The following is a 22,163-nucleotide window of genomic DNA, read 5'->3' on the forward strand; positions in this document are numbered from 1 at the left end:
ATGGTGCTACAAGCAAGCATACCTCGACATTGAGAAACACCCCCATGTGGTTACATATGGCGCATTTCCCCACTGCAGCGGCGTAGCACGGTTTAAGTGGCCCGTTTTTCTTTTGCGTTTCCACAGGGGTATGTACCGGCTAACGGGTACTCTTTCACAGTCTTCTGGCCCTCCCAAAATCGTGGTTCTTTCCGGGCCAACAAGCGGGCTGAATATGCAAACTAGTGACCCCCCCCATGAGTGGGCTACAACTACAACACAATGAACATATTTTACAGTGATTTAATTGTAATACAGGTTTCAAAATGATGCCGAAGTAAAAACCATGAATTAATGCTTTGACAAGTCTGCAGACAGACGGCAGGCGAAAAACCTTTAAAATGCGTGTTTTCTGAATGGAGATCGGCTAAGCTAACGCAGTATATGCTCCGACCGTCCACACTCACAACAACGGCCTACAGACATAAATAAACCAGCGACTGTATTCATCATTCATGACACAGACAGTCTGTGGTTTGTACTTGTTTAACTTTTGTCTAGTTTCTGAGCTCTGAGGGCTAACAGCTAACGGCTGATGTTTGGTTTTGTGGTTCGCATTGAAGATGACGTCACGGCTCCGTCTACACTGCGTTACTATAGTTACTGCCCCAGCTACTAAACTGTAATGGAAACGCAGCAATAGTGATGTCACGGAAGTAAAAAAAAGGAGTCCAATCGAGGCGTTTCAGGCAGGGGGGAATGCACAAATGTGCCAAAACCTATACTCTACAGGAAAGAGAAAACCCCAAGAGCATAATAAGGATTTATAATATCATGTATTAAAAGCCAATTATCTTGTGTTTCACAGAAAAGTAGATCTTAACCTTACAAGCTGTTTGCACCTGGCATGTCTTTGCCCTGTTGTTGCACTCGATATATTGACCTGTTCCGGAGACGAGTGTTTGGATGGTAGTAATAAGCCCAAGTTGCCAAGCCTTGCTGTGTTTGGCAAGACTGTATAAGATGTGGCATTGTGGGCAGAGGGGTGTAAAATGGAACAAATGAGTTTGAACTTGAAGACTTTGGTCCGGACTTGGCTATCTTGTTTGTAGTCACACCACGTGTCATTATCTTTCTCTTTTTTTATGAGTTTCCTATTTGTTTCTCAATCCGTCTGGCTTTTACTTTCTTTCCATCCCATCTGTCTTCGCAGTTTGGTATACATTTCTTTCCTTCTATCGCTGATGTCTTTCTATCTTTCTTCATCAATCTTCCTCCTTCACTGACTTCCCATGATACCTTTCTACTAATCCCTTCCTGTTGCCATTTTGAGTATAAGGATGTAGGTGAGCGTTAATCAGCAGTCAAACAAATAGCTTTATCTGAAATTCAGCCGTGACGCCTCACAGCTCCAACACATGATCAGACCTCACTGTTTGCAAAGCAATTCTAAAAGTGAATGCGTCATTTATCCCACGACGCCATGAATTACTTAGCTTCACAATTGTTTCAAGAAGTTTAATTACACTTATGATTCAGTGTTGCTAGTTTGTTGGTTCGTGCAGTAGATCTTCAAAGCCAGAGAAGATATGGTAAGGGCTTAAGTTAGATGTGAACGTGGGGGAAATAAAGGAAATAACTTGGCAAAGAGATTACATGTAATGCTAGTTTGGCTACTAATATATTGAATTGAAATACTGGTAATGCACAATGTGAGTGTTGTTAATTAAGATTATGATTTAAATAATTAGCCAGATAAAAGCCGACTAAATTAAATGTTGAGTGCTAGTGTTAAATCAAACCCTGAAGTATGTAGCTTGCTTCTTTTGGTGCATGCCTATACTTGTTTGTTCTTGCTTCGTTCCTTCAAAATAACCTGCGGGCTGATCTTTGTCTGATCTAGACATATTTATCTGATTATGTGCTGTGATTCAACATCAGAGTGTGAATACTTGTACATTTTTGGCACAGTCAAATCTTTCCTTCCCCCCCCCCCGCGCATATTTTAAGACCTCAAGCAGGTTTTTTACGTCTCTTACAACTCCACACCAACCCACTGCAGACCCCATTTTCTTTTTATTATCGTCTAATGAGACCTCAAGCACAAGTATGAGCATTTTTGTTCCAGCAGACAGATTGCAGGGTGAGAGGATGTTGTAGTGCATGGATGTGACATGAATTCCAGTTAACGCTGTGACTCACTGGGCAAACGGCTCTATGTCTCCTAACCTCTGACCCTGTTTACTGGCCATAAAACAGGAGATGTATTGTTTAAGATGGAGTACTAAAGCAGGTTGAAACAAGAGACAAATGCACATAATAAAACCATGCATAAGATCATTTAGGAAGAAGTTGAATTATACAATTTTGCAGAGATTACAATTTAGTATCTCTTTTCATTTTCTTGAGCCCCAGGATTTCAGAGTGAGGAAGCGATCAGTCATTTCTTGATCGAAAGGAGAAGTTGATTTGTGTTTTTTGTGAGCAGCTTGTTCTGCTGATGTAAGTCTCCTTTCATGAAGCTGCATCCTTATTCAGAACATTTTGTTCACAGAGGCTGTCATAATCATTTAGGCTGACAGTAATGGGTAGCTGAGTATCCACAAAACATTAAAATCAATACATTTCTTCAGTAAGTGCTGCATCCGCACGACTGCATCCTTCAGCATTTCCCATACAAAGTTATATTGTGAAAAGAAGCCTGGAGAAACTACATTATGCTTGTACTGTGATGAGACATGCAGGTCATTTGAGTGTCAGATAAATGCCTGAATTTACAGTAGCAATTTTTTCGTAGAGATTAGACGTTTTAGCACTTAAAAACTGAAATATTTTACAGTTAAATAACCCATCATGTTTTGCCTACAACTTGTCGTACACAACTTGTAGGCTGGTGAATGATTGGCTTGTGAATATTTGAGTGCAGGTTTCCTGTGGGCTGTCTGGGTGTAGTTTTCATTGCGCGGAGGTGTCTAATGTCTGGATGTGTAGATGTGTAGTAACTCAATACTGGTGTCGGGCTTGGAATTACCATCAGCCTCCAGACGTGACTGTGGTTGGTTGAGCCTCTCAGTTCTCCCACTGCTCAGACATCCTGCGTGAATGCAGCACCACAAAGTCCCTCAAGCTAACCATGCTGTAACTCGTGTGTCTGCTGAGAGACAATGCAGTAGTACAAAAACATTCTGCTACCTTGTTTATCAGCATCAAGCACGAAAGGCCTTTGAGGGATGTGTATATCTTGATTCAGATAGAGAACAGGTTTTTAAAACGAGCGTAACAAAAAGCAGTTTAATGGAATGATTGATAAATGCAATATCATCAAAAAAAATTGATAAAGAAGGATTGTTAATTAATGTTTCGTTGTTTGCTTGTACTATTTTTAATGGGACGCCTATACTGGTTAGAATATTTGCTCTGTTATAAAACCTAGAACTGTTGTAAGTACAAAACAAAGTGACCTACTAAACTAAGACGGGAGAAATAATCTAAAAGTCAACAGAAACATTCTGCAAATATTAAAACACCTTATAGGTACCCTGTGGAGTCTCTTTGTGAACGAACAAATACAACGAATACATTTCCTTTCTCATAAACATTAAAGATTTTTGACAACTGCATTGTTTACATGATAGACGATAGCTGGTTTGACACTTCCTGTTGGCTCCCCGCACACATGAATGGGATCAAATATTCTTCTGGAATTTCCCCTATAATGGGACTGAAGGGGTCAAATTCTGATAATACAAAGTGTCATTTTGCGGGGGGTTGTCGCGCTGGTTGTGTGTGTATGTGCGTCTTTGTGTGTGTTCACCAGAACATGCCAAACGTGAACCCACTCATCTCATTGCTCCGTAGTATTACTAGTGTTCAAAATACCGCAGGAGTTTTTCGAGCTTCTCTGAAAGTTACAACGTTTATACCTGTTCTAAAATCCACACTTGAGGGCAGGACAAAGTGCTCTCACAACTGAAGCATACTTAGAAATGTAATCCCTGTCTTCAACACAAGACACAGCCAAGGACTAGACGTCTATGTATCCATTAAAGAAAAACAAATAATTAAAACATCCTTATTTAATACTTTTAAAACTTTTAATAGTCACTCAACCATGGGGATAAGTTGCATTGGGAAAATGGCTTGAATAGTTTTACATCTGTGTCATTGCGTAGAAGCAGGAGTTTCATAATTGATTGTCTCACTTTTTCAGACTTGAATCTTGCCCTTAAAGAGATTTGTCATAGCGTTTATATCAAAGGCTTTTCATGAAAGTGTGGAAAAGTCCTTTGCCTTGTCTGTGTAAACGTCTGGAAAAATCCATTAAGCAAATCCATCATGAGACATTTGTTGGACTGTGACCAGATACAACAACAAATACTTATACTACTGAGTTTTAAAGTAATCTCTGTTTAGGTTTCTGCCATTAATCAGCGTGGACTACTGGTCACACACCCAGGGCATAACAAGCCACCATCAGGATTAACATCTTCCTTTATGATGTACAGTGTGTCTCGGTATTAAGGTCAGTGGGTGAAACACCAGAGTAAAAGGATGAAGGATTAGTGTGAATCATACGAAGCCGTTCCCATGACTTCAGACACCAGGAGCTCTCTGCCGCGTCCAACTAAAATCGTGTGTGTGTGTGTGTGTGTGTGTGTGTGTGTGTGTGTGTGTGTGTGTGTGTGTGTGTGTGTGTGTGTGTGTGTGGCCTCACTCTGTTTATTGATTCAGTTTTGTTATTGTTATTCCACAAATAGAGCGATTTCCACAAATAGTCGAATTGAAACACTAAAAGCTTTGTGTGCAGAAATATTGAATATCTGAGAGAGAACTGGGGCATCAGGAACCCAGTTTCTCCCCCCCCCTCTGTTTTGGGAGGTGCAGGTGGTGTCATGCTTGGCCTCCTTTCCAACTCCACATGCTGACTTAGAGATTTCTATCTCCCGGCGTTGTGTCAGGTCAGCACTTGGAACAAAGCTCTCTGAAGTTATGGTTCAAGAAATATCTCTTGTGATCTTTGTAATTTTAAGTTTTTGCATTTTTCTTTTTAAGATAATTTCTTGGTTGTTGCCTTATTTGACTTGAAACCCAGGGGAGCAGGCACGTGCGCTTTTACCAACCTCAGTCACGGGGGCGTGTGGTGCAGTGGGTTGTGCGTTGGTGTTCGGATCAGTGGGTTACAGGTTCAAACCCCACTGCAGTCAGCATGTCGTTGTGTCCCTGCAGACACTTCACCCCAAATTGCTCCTGTGGGGATTGTCCACAGTATTGAGTATGTAAGTTGCTTTGGATAAAAGCGTCTAACAAGTGGCATGTAATGTAATGGGTTTGTTTTTGTTAATACATACTTTTAAATACTCCTTAAACACTGCCACAAAAGCAGTATATTTATTTAGAATCGCCTGCGTGCCCTTTTATGATTTGACATGGTTCAACTTACAACAAAGATCCCTGGCTGGCATCAAACCAGGATCATAGAATATATATTGTCTTATAGCCAAATTAAATATGAATGCTCTTTAACTACTTTGAGAAAAAAGACGATTTAACTGTATTTAATGGAAACTCAAAATGGTGACTCAATGAAATTCAATAGCAGAATCTTCATTGGCAGCTATTTCATGTGTAGGTCAAATCATGTTATACAGAATTGTTAAAACATTTTTTGTATATTTTTTGGATTTTCTTTGTATTATAATTGTTGATGGTTAAAAAAAAAAAAAAGAAAGTCTTTTTACATGTTCAGACAAAACATTATATAAATTCTCTTGGGCTCTGGGAAAAAACCTTCAATCATCCAACAACTTAAAAGAACTATAAAAAGTTAATTGACTTGACTTCCAACAAGTCATGACAACGTTTTTCTATCTTCACCATCATTAGCCTTACAACATAAGCCGTACTTCGCCCTGAGCTAATAAAAACCCTCTGTTCAAAATCTCCTCATAAATCTTTGAGGATTATTATCACATTCCAAACATTTCCTCTCCCTTCTCTTCCCTGAGTGATGTCAGACTCGCAGATTTCCAAGCCATGACAGGCCACCTTTTTTGCAGAGGGCCCAGAGTCCTGTCCAGGAAGGGGCGGGGCCTTTCTCTTCTAATTTCCTGTGCCACAGGAAGCACATTCCTGTGTCGCTGGCAGTAAGTCAGCCGTTAAAAGTGTAACTGCGAGTTCCCGGCAACAGGCCAGCCGCCAGGAATCTCTCACAGTGATTCCTACGGGAGCTGTCTCAGGATCTGTGGGTGTGAGAGTGTGTGTGTGTGTGTGTGTGAAACAGGTTTAAAACTGTCAACTCGGTTCTTTAAATATTAAGTAAACATGAGTAAAAGAAAAAACAATTCCGCCCTTCATTGTGTAGTTTCTTACAGCCATTATTTGTCCATCGTTGTTTCTTTTAGTTTATTGTTTAAATTGCTCTTGAACTGCTCTGTTACGGCCTGTCCACACGGCGGCGTGCGTTGAAGCTTCTGCCCATTCACTTTGAGTGGGGTGACGTCACGCTTTGCCGAACTGCATTGTGGTGCCGTCGCTTCGCGTTGCTCGCTTCAAAAGTAGAGCAATGTTCTAATTTTGAAGCTTCGACGGAAGCCAATCAAATCATATGCCAGTACAAGCTCTAGCCAATCAAACCGCGTGCTTGTGTGTCCGGGGCGGGAGATTCATGTGATTGGTTGTTGGTCGAGTTTCAGACACTCCAACACGCCCACCGGCAAGCTTCAACGCATGCCGCCGTTTGGACGCTTTGTCAATGTACAGTTGTATTGGTGTTATTATTAATCTTGTGTTTAATGTACTGAATCTTTTGTGCGGGGGGGGGGTAGAGAGAGGAGCTGTGGATTATTGTTATTGATTAATGCATCAGTGTTTCTTAGGGTCAAAAACACTAAACTCACAACTTAAAATGAAAGTGTTTATTAAAATAAAAGAGCACATGTTCAATGTGAAAAGTGACAGTAGATATAAATTAGTTGCAATTTGGTGCTATATATATATAGATATATAAAAAATGAATAAAAAGACATTTGAATTATTTTTTTTATAAACACCTTGAATTTCAGGGGGGGGGCGGGGCTCCGTTGGCGGGGCGCAGCGCCCCTCCAAGACAATGGTAGGGGAAACACTGTGTAAGTAAAGAGCAGCTCTGGCGTGTATAATGGGAATTGTATGTGCCAGAGAGGCTGTTTCAATCTTCCTTTTTATTTACGTATAAAAAAACTAAACGTTAATTAAATGTTAAATCAATGCGTTTTTTCACGACAAAGGCATAAAGGGGGCAGGAGACCTTTTGTGTGTTTCTATCTGTTGTGTCAGGCCGTGTTTTCACTCTACAGGATTCATAGCTCTGAGGTGTTTCCATTAAAAATGCCCTTTGTAGTCCACAGTCACTCCTGATGTAATGAGCTCATATGTGTTGGACGCACTATAAATGAAACTCAGCCTCTCATTGTCCTCATGTCCTGCCTGTCTCCACCTGGCCTGCTTCTGTTTGACGTAAGCCTGTTACTCATGTCCTTTTCTCGTCCGCTGACATTTTGTGTTTGTCTGCTCTTTGCTCCTGTAGGACAAAGGAAAAGGTTTGTTGAAGAATGCTGCCCTGGAGGAACGGGACGCTCAAAACCTGGAGGTTGTCGCCTTCTGTGAAGACGTAGCAACGTAAGAGCCTTCCAGATGGCATAAAAAAACACTTTGTTGATTACTCTTCCCCTTCTTTGCTTGTTTGAGTGTTCTAGATTTATTTATATGATTAATATTACGAATTATCAATGTCAAAATGGCTGATATTCTTCCCCTGCCAACCTATGCCACTTTAGTGAAAGGAAAGCGATAACGGAGGCCATTTGGACCACAAGTTGATTTGTTTACAGAACCGTCTGATAATGCATCATTGGAAACTTCTTATTGGATGCACCATCAGTCAATCGAACCCTCAGTCGAAAACATTACTTAGACTGTCAAAAAAGCCACGACAAAATCCTTCAGTGCCCTTCCTTCATCTTCTTTAAATCGAATAGATACTCTCCAGTTCCGATATAACTGATGCTTATGCAGCATTTAAGCTAACCTCTTCAGGAGTATATTTGATAACTGAAGAATCCAACGGAGAAGAAAAACCTACACAAAAGGGAGGTAATGATGTTAACACTTGCCTCTGCAGGTAAATATGTTCCAGCTGCAGTTGGTCCAGATGTAACCAACCATGGTATCAAACATATCAATAAAGCTCTTCACTCAAAACTACATGTCAGCCTTATGGTGGCCTTATAACAAACTCAATTCAAGTCACCAACTGATAACTTCTGTACAAATGCTTGCCAACCTATCCAGATGAACTTGTGGCAATAGAGTAAAAGTCACTCATTAGATTTTACAGTCTTGGGTCCATGAATATCCGTGCAAAACTTCATGACAATCCATCCTGTAGTTGTTGAGATAATTCAGTCATAACCAAAGTGACCACCATCGACCTCCCTAGAGCATGACGCTAACATAGCATTTCTTCTCATTTGTATTTCAATAGTTAGACATTGTTCTGCATTTATAACATAATTGCATGTTTTGCACGTTTCCTGAGCCTGTACCTAGTGTTTCTCTCCAGTAGTTAGTTTGGGTGGAGTGATGATGAAGCTGTGCTCAGGGAGTCCACTTTCAATTCCATTACAGAGTCAACGCCTGCTGTCTGCTTCTCTACTCAATCACAAGTAACCTAGCCTCCCATAAGACTGTAAATTAAGAAAGATTTGAAATGTCATTCCAAAGCATTTTCATCATCGATTACCCTCCCAACAACCCAAGCCAAAACTATTACACAGAAGACATTAAAGACAGGGTTATGATGATACTGTGCAAGAACGCTATATTGATTAGAAGTGGTACATTCCAAATGAAAAAATATGAACTTATCAGTGTCCAAATAATTGTTTTCCGATTTAATTTCTCCTTCTCCCCTCCATCAATCTTCCTTTTCAACTACCCATAATGCATCTTCTTCCACTCATCCAAGCAATCAGATTTATGTTTCAGGCTGTTGTGTTTTCAAAGTCAAAGTCAACTTTATTGTGAGTACAGACAGAGAGATCGAAATACCGTTTCCCACAATCCCAAATATAAAACAAATGTATATAAAAAATATGTGTGCAAATATGTATATTTTACATGTGCACACATTAAGACCTAAATAAAAACACAACAATCTATATACAAAATAACAGTCGCTTCAATTTCTTTAGGAATGTACAATTAGTGCAAAATTGTCCATAGATTGTGCAAACTGTTTTCACTGGCGAAGTACAGACAAAAGGTGTTGACTCTCCTCTGTCGTGAATGTTTTTATTTGTTTCCCTTTCAGTCTGCGCTCCAAATTCCCTCATGACGCCGCGTCCACCAACCCCGGCTACGTCCTGAGCCCGGTCATCACGCAGAGGGACAGCGGAGGAGAGAACAGCTGCTCTGTCAAAGTTTCTATTGAAATCTCAGAGTCTCAACAGCCTGTGACCTTCACCTGTGACGGTAAGTTACACAAATGTGAAATCTTAGAGAAATGTGAACAAACCATCTTTGAACCAGTTCTTCACCCTCCTGTGAATTTCTAAATGTTTTTATGTCGGAATAAGAGTTCATTTGATGTTATTGCCACACAAATAACAGGGATGATTAATTGAGTTTAACCTTTATTTAAACAGGAAAGTCTCATTGAGATAAAGAAATGTACTTTTATTCAATTGTGTTTTATTAATGGCTACCATCTGGTGTCAATATATGGTGCCACTAAATATTTTAAATGGTTTCAAGAGGTGATCCTGACTAAACTTGGACATACACTAATTTGTATATCCATCAAGATATATTCCTCTGATTTCAACATTTTCTTCGCCTTTTTTTAAATAAAAAAACATGGTTTAATTTTGATTATGAGGTCTATTGATCATCGATTTTTAAAAGATAAGTTAAACTTGTGGTAAGGAGTTTGAATAAGGTTGTCTTTTAAAAGTATTACACAGATTTAAGGGATCAACCTACTGATCACAAGTCCTGATGTCATTATTAGCTGGGCTAGGCAAATTATACAATTCTCAAATGGTTTGGATTATAAACAAATATAACATTTTAGCAGCTTCTATACTATGTGTTTTTAAATGGACATCTAATTGCAAAAGCAGCCCAATTCTAGGAAGTGCAGAACATCCTCTCTACAGATAAAACACCATCCCACTGTAGTCATCCAAAAGAGAAACCTTGTACCCTCTTTTCCTCGAAGAGTGAGTAACTCAGATTGCAGATATGAACGCTCTGAAGGAGGAAACGACATTCACAGCTGCCAAATCTTAACCCCCACTTCAGTTTTTTTCTTCTTGTTCTTTTCTTTTTATTTCTGGCGTGGGAAGTACACTACGTTCCTTTTCCGCACAAATAAAGGTTTGTCCCCTCACCATGCAGTAGCCATGTTGGGCAATAGAGAGGGCCAACTCAGATCTTTGGTTTCCTTCCCTGGGTATTTTGGAGAGCTGTTATTGGCTGACCTCTCGTTATACTTACACAACATTACAACTACTGTGATTGACATGTCTTTTGGGATGTTAAGCAAAGCACACTGGGGGCAGTCAGCCAGTCCTGTTTGCCTTTTGTCAGGCAAATTAACCCTAAATGCCTGACGCAAGTTCATACTGTGTCGGTGGGTCCCTGAGTGGGTCCCCATTATGCTAACATGACATATCTCCATGCTTTAGACCCCATTTACACGCAAATGCAAACAAACCGAATACCATATCAAAAAAGTCTTCTGTTCAAACGAGACCGCTCGAAAGCGCTGGAGACGCTGTAGTACATATGCCGGGCCTGTAAGTGGCGCTGTACTTCCGCCACAAAATACACCAAAAGCAGCGAAGAAGACCCCCGAGCATGGTTGCCATGGTTGCCCTTCTGTTTATTCCCCGCCGTGGATGTAGCCACATGTAGTTCATGTAATTCTCCATGTCCACTTGTTGCTGATGGTTGTGGTAGAGGAGTTGTAGATTTTGCACTAACATCTGTAGCATGGTCAGTAGCAGTAGCATTAGCTACTGTCCATGCTACAGCAGTGAGCAGCAGAGGTGGGGAGAGGCGGGGCTATGGCTTCATCGTTATCAGGAAATGATCGTATAGGGCGTACACACTGAGCCGTTTGACCCCCCCATATCGTTCTGGTTGCAGATCTATCCACCTTGGGATCCGTTATCGTTTGCGGGGTCCGTTTCCGCGTTTCCGTTACGGCCAAGTGTGAACGAACGGTCTATACGAAAGAGAAAAGTAGCAGATACAACCATTTGCGTTCTCGTGTAAACAGCACCTTAATGTTCAACAAGCGCTCTATAAAAACTCCCTCTGGGATAACACAGGGATTGTATCTTTTACTGACCATTTCACATGCACAAAAACCTAAATAACCCACTACAAGAAAGGGAAATCCCCAAAAAGCATAATAGGGCCCCTTCAAGCACTCTCCGTATGTAACGGACTGTCTCATTGACTCACACAGTATAGCTCTGTATAGCCCAGCAACAACCTATAGGAAGTATATTTGAGTACTTCACTCAGCCTAATTGTTTTTTCCTAGCTTCCTGTGTTGACTCCTAGTTTACTTCGTCTTCCTGCCTCTGCTGAGTTTATCTCCTTTCATCCTACTGTTCACTTCCTAGATGCATTTCCTTCTTTCCTAGCATGAGTTTGTTTCCTGGTTGTACTTCCTATGTCGTGCGTTGACCCACATTGTTGGTGTTTGGATTCCTCGTGTCATTACTGGAATCGGCTCTCCTCAAACAAAGGGCTTCAGTTCGACTTTGAAGCGTGGATAGAAAGACTGAGACAGGAAGAGAATTCAGCATTCTTCATTTATTTCCGTGTGTCGCCTCTTCTTTGTTCTTTCCACTGTCCTATCTCCAGTTGCCCCTCCCTTTTCGGGCATTACAATATTTTCCTCCACCCTTGTTTCCTTGGAGCATCTCCTCATCCTTCTTTTTCTCTTCTTCCTCTCTGTTTTGCAATGTTGTCCACTTAAGTCTCTTGAGCCTGCCTCACCCACGAATAATTAAAACGTTTATTACTCGCCTTTCTGTCCTTTTTATAGTATTCTTCCTTGCCTTCCTCTGCTGTGATCTCCTGTTCTTTATTTGATCTTTTCTCCTTAGTCTTTCCATTCTCACTCTCTCTTCTCTTACTTTCATCTTTTAGTCTTACTATCTTACGTTTCTATTTATTTTTTACTTTTATCTGCTGTGGAAATGAGCAACTTTTACTCAATAATGCAGAAGTTATTACAATACTTAATAATAATATTAATAGATGGCATTTGTATAGCGCCTCTCAAGCAGGGTGTCCGCGGGGTCTTAAAATGTATTAAAAGTTGATAAATCAATTTAGCGAAAATTAAGGCTATTAAAAAGTATTAAACGGCATTTTCCAAGGTATTACATTTTGTAGCTAGTTTTCAATAAGTATATAAATTGTCCAAAGAGGTTGTATTCTACAGTCTGTCTGAATGTAATCATGGCGTAGGTGTGTAGTGTGATTCTGTGTAGTTTATTTATGGCATCCCGTTGGATTTGACGTCATCTGAACAGGACATCGCACGCTCACTGCTTGATAGCGCGCAAAGGCCCGTTTACGCCGGTTGTTAAACAACATCGTTATGGGGAAATGCAAGTTTGAGTCCAAATGGTTGGAAGATAAGGAGGAAGGACAATCAATACTGTATATAGTCAATGTGAGGTAAAGTGTGTCGTCAAGGTAACCGGTTAAAACTAGGGCTGCTCGATTATGGCAAAAATCATAATCTCGATTATTTGGGTCAATAATTGTAATTGCAATTATTAAATGCGATTATTCATTGACTTTGAAAACATCCATTTATTGGAGAAAAAAAATGTGAACAGTATTTTTTTTTGACAGTTGATTATCCTGAACTTTAAGTATAATTCAACTGAAAACCCCCAAAAAAAAAAAAAGTATTTAGAAAAAAAAAAGAAAAAGTAATAATAAAAAGATTATCGTTTTAATTCGATTACGTTGTTTTCGTAATCGTTGCAAGCCATAATCGTAATCGCGATTAAAATACGATTAATTGAGCAGCCCTAGTTAAAACTCGAAGTGGCGATGAGGTCTTAAAATGTATGGAAAGGGTCTTAAAAAAGGTCTTAAAAGGTCTTACATCTGACTTCAGGTTTCCTGCATATTCCCTGTCAAGGGACCCAAGGCCGCTTTACATGGTGAACAAACAAACAAACAAACAAACAAAAGGGGCAAATAATAATAATACTACTTTTGGCTGATTGTGTTGTTTAATTACATTCCAAATAAAAACTAAATCTGTTGAGTAAAGAGTGATCTTAGATTGGCATAATACATCAATATATTTGCCAACAGTTCAAAAAGCACATTAGAATAAATAATCTGCTGCTCTCGGTTTCATTCTGCTGTGGCATCTCTGCGTTTGCCCTTTTTTCTCTAGAGAGCTGGCGGAAAGAAAGCAAATCTGTTCTTCCAGAGTGAACTCCTCAGATTCTGGGGATTCCTGAAATACTGTGGCTGAATAGGGAGAGATGGAAGGAGTAAAAAGAAATACTGAAATGAGTGAAAAAGACAGAGAGAAGGGCAAAGGGAGAGCTGGGAGGGAGGGACACGGGAAAATGACACGGGAGAATACGGGAAATAGATTACTTTATAAATACAGACAGAGACATTTAATTAGATTCTGAAAATTGAATATATTCTAAAAATGATGACAGAGGGGAGAAATGCTGAGAATGTGCTCAGGTTACTGTAGGAGAGGAGGAAACACCACGATGGTCCTCATCTCACACGTAAAGATGACTGCTTTAGTCCTGTGTACATTATATAAACTAGCAATTGAGTTGGAATTAAATTCAGAGTTTCAAAAAAAAGCCAATCTAGCCTGATAGAACCGAAAGCCCTGATGCATCTTGTTAAAGTCTGTCTCAAGATGTCTTTATTTGTCGAGGACAAATAAAGACATGCTGCTTTGTTTGTTTTTATGTAGCGTGTCCGTGACATGCAGGACGTTTCTACTGTAGGTGAGAGTTCAGCTGCGGAGAGATTAGATTACATGAGTCCAGAGCATCTTTGAGTCACTGAAACTGATTAAATACGCCTTCGAATATGCACGCTTTTCAGCCTCAAACTCTTACTTTTTCTACCCTGTTATAACATTTGACTGTTTCTAATTATCTCTTTCCATTTGCCTCTGAGTCTGACAGTTGGGTTTGTTACAGAAGCACAAATCTCTGTTTGCTCTGAGTCAAGTAGGAATTAGATCATTCCTCCTTCCCTTCTGAAATATGTAGGCAATCTCGCCACCCTTGGAATTGTGGATCTAACACGATAGCTATTGGACCAGAATCCTCCATAAGTTACTAGTTACGCTGATTACATTTGAATTAGTGACGTATTGTTTTTTTCCATCCCACTTTACTCCTTAGTCCTTAGACAACTGTGTGTTTTTGTCAGAGGTGGAATGTAAATAAGTACACATCTATTCAAGTACTGTATTAAGTAGAAATCTGAGATGCTTCTACTGAACTTGACTATTTTCACTTAATTCTACTTTATACTTTTACTCATGCATTTATTTGATAACTTAAAGCACTAGCTACTTTGCAGATCTACATTATTAATACATACAATAAATTAACTAATAGATTATTATATATTATTATAACAAATATTAAGAAAAACACCTTTATCAACAGGAGATGTACTCCATAAGGGATACTCAAAAATGGCCACTCATAATGAATACTTTATTTTTATTAGGGATGTCCCGATCACCTTTTTTTGCTCCCGATCCGATTCCGATCATTTGATTTTGACAATTTGCCGATACCGATTTTTCCCGATCCGATCTTTATGCAATGCATTAAGAGGAAAAAAAGCATTCAAGTTGTCCCTTAAGGTTATTTTTTTATTTAAATTGGATATTCTATCCAACATGGATATAGCTTCTTTTTTTCACAGCAGCATTGGATCAGTTCAGTTGTGCAGCATTGGATCAAAACAAAATAAAGCTTATCAGTACTTGTTAGCTTACTGCTACAATTAGACACTGCGCCCTGCCCACTCTGTTGCCAGATTTGAGAGAAATAAGAAACCAGGTCTATGAAAACAAGCCCCAAAGAAGCAACACATACATGATGTTGTGTAATTTGAAACCAAAACTAAGGCCTCAGGATGACTTTAAGACTTGAACATGGTCCTTTTTGTTTTGTAACATTGAATACAAAATTTTAAAAAAGTATTTAAAAAAAAATAATAATAATTCCCGATCCCCGATTTTTTTCCTCCCGATTCCAATCTTTTGAAAATCACGTGATCGGCTCCGATCCCCGATCACGTGATCGGATCGGGACATCTCTANGTTAGCTTACTGCTACAATTAGACACTGCGCCCTGCCCACTCTGTTGCCAGATTTGAGAGAAATAAGAAACCAGGTCTATGAAAACAAGCCCCAAAGAAGCAACACATACATGATGTTGTGTAATTTGAAACCAAAACTAAGACCTCAGGATGACTTTAAGACTTGAACATGGTCCTTTTTGTTTTGTAACATTGAATACAACACTTTAAAAAAGTTAATTAAAAAAAAAAAAAATACCCGATCCCCGATTTTTTTCTTCCGATCTTTTGAAAATCACGTGATCGGCTCCGATCCCCGATCACGTGATCGGATCGGGACATCTCTAATTTTGATGTTGATGCTAACACTCCAAGTAAAGATACATGGATAAATATGCACAATATAAAAAATATTTCTCACCACAGACCTTGTTATTCGACAATATTTCAGGGTATAATGTAAAATGACAAATACAGCTAGAACAGTCTCAAATCAGAAAATCACATCCATACAATCAATAAAATATCTACATATTGCTCAGCCTTGCACTCCAGTATTACTACTCGCTCTGAAGTATAACATCTGGGTGCTTCTTCCACCATTTTATTGTTGAATTCATTGAAAATGTTTGGGCGTGTGCCCATATCTAACCCTGCCAACACTATTCCCCAACCATATGTGAAATGGTTAACAGGATGCGACGGAGAAATCTTCCCCTCTTTTGAAGTTGTACCCTAAAAAAATGCAGCGCTGGGAATTCCCTCACCAGCTCACACAGAATTAGGCGTAGCCCGTCTAATGGCTTTGTGACAAAACACTCCAACACACGCATTACCCTATGGACCACAGCTACACACACACACACACACACACACACACACACACACACACACACACACACACACACACACACACACACACACACACACACGACCCTAAAGCTACTGATATAAGCTGTAAGACAAGACGCACCATTACTCTGAAGGGTGGTGGTGTGTTAGTGCCAGGGGTGGTCTCCCTCTGTGTGTGTGTGATTGTCTGTAACCTGAGTGTGTGTGCTTAGTGAGATGGTTCTGTGTGTGTATCTGTCTGCCCGTGTTTGTTGACGGCGAGGTTAAGAGTGGGTTTAAAACTTGTCAGAAATGGCTAAACAGCACAATAATCTGACATGTATTCTATCAGTCCTTCCCCGGCCAAACAAATCAGATATCGGAACATACACAAACATCTAGAGCTGACCCCAACACCCCCGAATAATATCCTTCCACAGCACACACAGCTGTGGTTCCTTTGATTCGAGAACAGGTTTGAAACATGATCTGTTTAAAACATGCCAGCATGGCTTGCGGTGGGAGAGAAATCCCATATATTAAAATCAAGCGTTCAGTTCCCACAGAAGCAAATGGGTATTCATCTTCAACAAGTCTGTCTTATTTTAGTCAATTGTATGATATTGTTGCATGACATGATTGGCACCTTACCTCTGATCCCTCCTATTAAAATGTGTCCATGTGTGGGATACGTTGCTTCAAACATTCCTGTGTTTCTTCTCGTGAGCCACCACAAAGCCACTTCATGTTGACACACCTTTCATCGTGTTCCCTCTTGTTTTTAGTTTCCTGTAAGTGAAATCTAACAATAGTTCATACATCTAGAGTGAGCAACAACACCAGCATAATAAGATCATTGAAACATATAAACGACTGGATAGAAAACAATAAAGAATATGCTATCTTATTCATGACAGTCGCTCGGGAGGCTAAGTATGTTCTTTTAGGTTTAAACATGAGTTCTAGATAAAAGGACTTTAAAAGCATTTGACCTCGTTTTTATAATTCTTCATTCTGTCTTTTCACCAACCCCTGATCCGTCTTTCACTCTTTCCCTCACATCCGTCTCCATCCCTTGTCCTCCATCAATATCCCTGAACACCCTCTATCTCTTCCCTCTCCTCCCCTCCATTCTCCCCCCCCCCTCTTCAGTGAGTTCTCCCGTGGAGCTGCTGATCAGTCAGACTCTGTGCTGGGTTCATGACGACCTGGACCAGGTGGACTTCTCCAGCTACCTGCTCAAAGTCTGCGGCAGGGAGGAGGTGCTGCAGAAGTGAGTACACAACAATGTTGAATAAGAAGAAGCTCCATAACATGTTAGGAATCTTTTTTTTTTTCTCCCATGCTGACTCTGCAGTTTTCCTAATTATTCACAGGGTCTTGGATAGGTTTGTTTTCTTATGCTCTCAACTCGACCCTCCCCCTTTCTCTCGATCACTCTTGGCAACCGCTCACATTTTGTACAAAAGAGACTGGCGGATGTTTCTATATCTTTCCCCCCCTCCCTCCTACACCTCCTCCACAGAGGAATGTCTCTTCTCCCTCTAATCTGGGAGACATGGGAATGGTTACTCCCATAGCACGACTTAAAGGCCCAGTGCACTCAAATGTTCAAAGTTACATAAGTCATCTGTTGTGGCTCCACTGCTCCACAGATGAATGCTGTGTGTTCAAAATACAACCAGGATGCCCATAAATCATTGTTGCCATTTCTATGAATATATGACTTGATGTTTTTAATCTGAGGTAGCTTTTCAGAAACCTGTGTGTGTGCTTTTAGATGGTTTTAACCTTTACAAATACAATGCAAGCCGTACACCTGAACATCAAGATTGTTGTGTTTTCCTTGATGCGTTCAACCATTACATCTTTGCTTCGCCTGTATTCATTTTTTAAATATCAAAATCAAAAGCAAAGGGGAAATAATTATAAAAAATAAAGGGATATAAATAAATATGATTTCTATAAAGAATTATCAATTCATATGTGCAAAATAAATGAATAAAATAGATTTTTAAAGGATATATAAATAAATATATACAAAAATAACCATGAAAATAAATAAAAATTCTTATAATTTTTTTACATTTTGATATGTCTTTATATTTCTATTTATTCTTATATTCTCCACATTTTTGTTTTTATGACACTGATTACATATCCTCAAAACCTCAGTAACAACAACCAATTACTAAAACAATGTTCAATTGTTTTGTCCCCCAAAATAGAGACTAAACATATATTATTTTAAATGTTTTGATAGTCAGGATAATCCAGGCTGGCTTCAGTTGTGAAAGTGTTTATCAGTGAATGTGTTTTCATCATACACCATGGTTTTCTTAACCTCTCCTCTCTGTGCCCCAGTAAACACAGCCTGGGCAGCCATGAGTACGTCCAGAACTGCAGGAAGTGGGAGAACGAGATCACTTTACAGCTCCTCTCTCACTCCACCATGAGAAGAGACTTGGCTCGCAGCGTACGTCCCTCCATCACGCTAACATATGAGCTCTTATTGAACTGTGTCATAGCACATGTCGTGTTGAGCCACTAAGATTCACTTGCAACGTGTGTCCCCCTGCTGGAGATCTCTGACACACTAATTGTGATCTCAATGATATCATTTGATGTGCTTCATTAATGAACCTTGATTGATTTTGTTTAGGCTGAAGATGACGTCTCTGTGATAGATTTGGAGAAGCAGCTGAGCCAAGTGGAGAGGCCATTCAAGGAGAATGTCACCAGGTATGAAGGTCCTATGGTTAATGGGAAAATCTATATTTTTTTGTAGATTGGAAATGATTTTCTGAAGAACCATGACACACTGTTTTCTTTTAGGTTCATCTCAAATCTTGTCTTCAAAATGTTTACCTAGTTTGAGTTAAAGAGGCCCTAATATACTTTTTGTGGTTTTCCCTTTCCTATAGTACGCTACTACTACTTGTTTATGGTTACCTAAAGTCACCTTTTTACATTCATTCCTGATCTGACTATCACTGATAATAACTGAAACACAGTTTGTCCTCTTGTTTCTCATTCCTCACTTTTCTCTCTTTGTGTGTGACTTCTTGCAGACAAGGCCTGGCTGATTATTTAGAAGGATATCACAATCAGGTCAACATCTGCCTTCAAAATGAGGTACGTGTCGTCCCTTAACAGTTCTGAAAAGTAAAAACATGGACACATATTTTTGATGATTTGGTATGATGTGATGAAATTGTGTTGCCTCCCATTGTGCTGTGAATTCTTAGCCTTCCCCCCAAGAGGGTATTTTTAAATAATGTTAAACTAATGACATGATTAGCTTAAATGTGTAGACCATCTATTGACATGTCCTGAATATATTCGTGTAGAAAGATTTTAAAATGGACCTTTGTGAAGCTCCCTTGTAACTCAATGTAACGGAAGAATGAGTCTGAACTTGGTCTTGTGATGTCTACCCCAGACATAAATCTGAATATACCATTACATACCTTGAAGGCATGCTTTCTAGAAATGCCACATCTGGTTTTCAGCCTGTGTGTGTTACTGTTGAGTAATTGAATGCAGACTGAAGCTAAACCCTCAACACGACTTTAACCTGATGAATGAATCGAGATTTATCCAGTGTGCCTTGACAGAATAATGGCATGTTCAGTAATTGTTGCTCTTTTAGAATGCAAATGATGTTGTATTACGACGTGTTTGGACACAAAGTAGGCTGGTTTCAGTTCAAATCAGTGTTTAGATGAGTCTGTGTGATGAATTGTTGGTGTTCTCTCACAGAGGCCTCCTGATGTGTGAGTCTTGTTTTTAACAATGTGGTTTACTGTTTAGAGACGAGCTGAAAACAAAAGTGTAGGATATACCTCTCACAACAGGCTGTTATGAGCATGTTCAAATAATAGTATTTTTTGCTACGACAACGTCAAAAATAGACGGCAAAAATACACATTACATTTTATGTTACTTGTTAGACGCTTTTATCCAAAGCGACTAACATACTCAATACTGTGGGCGATCCCCACAGGAGCAATTTGGGGTGAAGTGTCTCAGGGACACAACGACATGCTGACTGCAGTGGGGTTTGAACCTGTGACCCCCTGATCCCAACACCAACACACTAGTCCACTGCGCCACACCCCTCCATCCTTTACTCACATACATACACACATCCTTTACTCACATACATACACACATCCTTTACTCAAGTAGAAGTACAGATACTCGTGTTTAAAAATACTCTGATTAAAGTAGAAGTTCTGACTAAACTTCTTTACTCAAGTCAAAGTAAAGAAGTATGGGTTTTGAAATGTACTTAAGTAAAAAGTACCCATAACTAGCAGCTGTTTTAAAGAGTACCTGACCTCCCTTTATATTAACAGAACAATAATGTCATTGTTAGCTAATGAATGTTTCCATGGTGACCAACGGCAACATGACAACGTTTTCATTGGTCCCTCTTCTTTAGAGAAGACCAGGAAATGATGGATACACGGATCGTGTTCAAATCAATAGGCACGCAATGACTCTAAATAATAATGATCACGCCACCAAATGCGTCTCCTCCTTCTCAGGGTCAGGTCGTCCTGTCTTCCTCTGTCTGAGCACGATTGTTGATGTAAACTAAACAGTAAAGAGTATAATAGGTATCGTGGTTCTACGTCATTCTCCTGAATAACGTCTTCTGACAGACATAAAGAGATAATTTTGACCTTATACCTTATGACCAAACAAGTTTCGCAAAAACTGCCAAACACATATGTAAAAGATTTGTTTTCGTTTTGGTTTTATGTTAACTTGACCCTAAAAGGTCGACAAGTCTGTTATACAACGATAATTTAGATGAAAGGAGAATACTTACATTGAATAATAAGTAATCACACACAGATAAACACACACTATGCTGTCTCCTTTGGGTAAAAAAATCGGATCAGCTTTACAACGAAAAATTTTCTGATTGTAACGATTGGTTTATACTTATTTCGTCAAAGAAGTTTCGTATAAAACAGTCTATTTTATACACCTGTGTAAGAACCGTTTAATGTAGATTCAATAACCATAACCCTAGTTTTGTTTGTTAGATACGCTTTACTATAATTTAAACGGTTTTCATAGTCTTTTACTACATGGACTAGAATAGACTGAACACCTTGTGACCCTATGTGGTTACTAATGTGTTTGTTTATCTATGTTTAATTTGTCCCTCGTAATACTTCCTACGATACTTGCGAAACTTACTAATTTATGACATATCGTTAGTCGGTGTCAGAAATTTATTCGGAATCTGTGAACTGTGACTGAAAATAAATTTCTAATAAAGACAGACATTACATTAGAAACGTGGTGTAACCTGTACTATTCGACGGTTGTTAGTGTAAATTTACTTTGTTCACCTCCACCTCACCACACACACACCCCACACACACAACACACACACACACACACACCACACAACCACACACACACACACAACCACACACACACACCACACACACAACACACACACACAGACACACACACACACACCACCACACACAACACACACACACAACACACACCACACACGCACACACACACACACATGCATGGTAAACTGCTAACTTGGTCTGCTACACCTAGGTAGACGTTTCGTTTTTCAACTAGAATGTTTGTGAAGGAGTGTACATTTTTTCCGAGACATACTCACACACCTTCGGTCTCACCAATCGGGTGGAACCCCTCGCACCAGACCCCATTTCAACTGCCTCACAAAGTCGGAAACTGCCGGAGTCACTACCGACCCAGACGGCAGAGCAGGTCTCGTGTCGTGTCCAAGAAGTCTCAGACGGGTGGGCGAGGTGGCCTGGAACACGACCCACGAGACTTATATCTCTTGATGTGCAACCAGTCTCCACCTTCGTCACCTCATGTTTATTTGAGCAATGACATGAATTCATGTAAGGTGATGAATAAAAAGCCTAGTGACAAGATGAAGAATGTAAATATCAAA

The 22,163-nt window shown here is 39.7% G+C and overlaps 1 protein-coding gene across 1 annotated transcript in view; it reads left to right on the forward strand.

The window, feature by feature from the left end:
• The first annotated feature begins 6,541 nt into the window (after nt 1-6,541).
• Nucleotides 6,542-22,163, forward strand: part of pik3c2a (phosphatidylinositol-4-phosphate 3-kinase, catalytic subunit type 2 alpha) — a 32,196-nt gene continuing 16,574 nt past the window's right edge. The window contains exons 1-2 of the mRNA XM_010796753.1: nt 6,542-6,546; nt 6,914-6,921. Of these exons, the coding sequence (XP_010795055.1) occupies nt 6,914-6,921 (8 nt within the window). The 5' untranslated portion in view covers nt 6,542-6,546. The remainder of the gene's footprint in view (nt 6,547-6,913; nt 6,922-22,163) is intronic.

The sequence above is a fragment of the Notothenia coriiceps genome, unplaced genomic scaffold, assembly GCF_000735185.1.
Source record: "Notothenia coriiceps isolate Sejong01 unplaced genomic scaffold, NC01 NC01_scaffold00037250, whole genome shotgun sequence".
NCBI classification, from domain to species: Eukaryota; Metazoa; Chordata; class Actinopteri; order Perciformes; family Nototheniidae; genus Notothenia; species Notothenia coriiceps.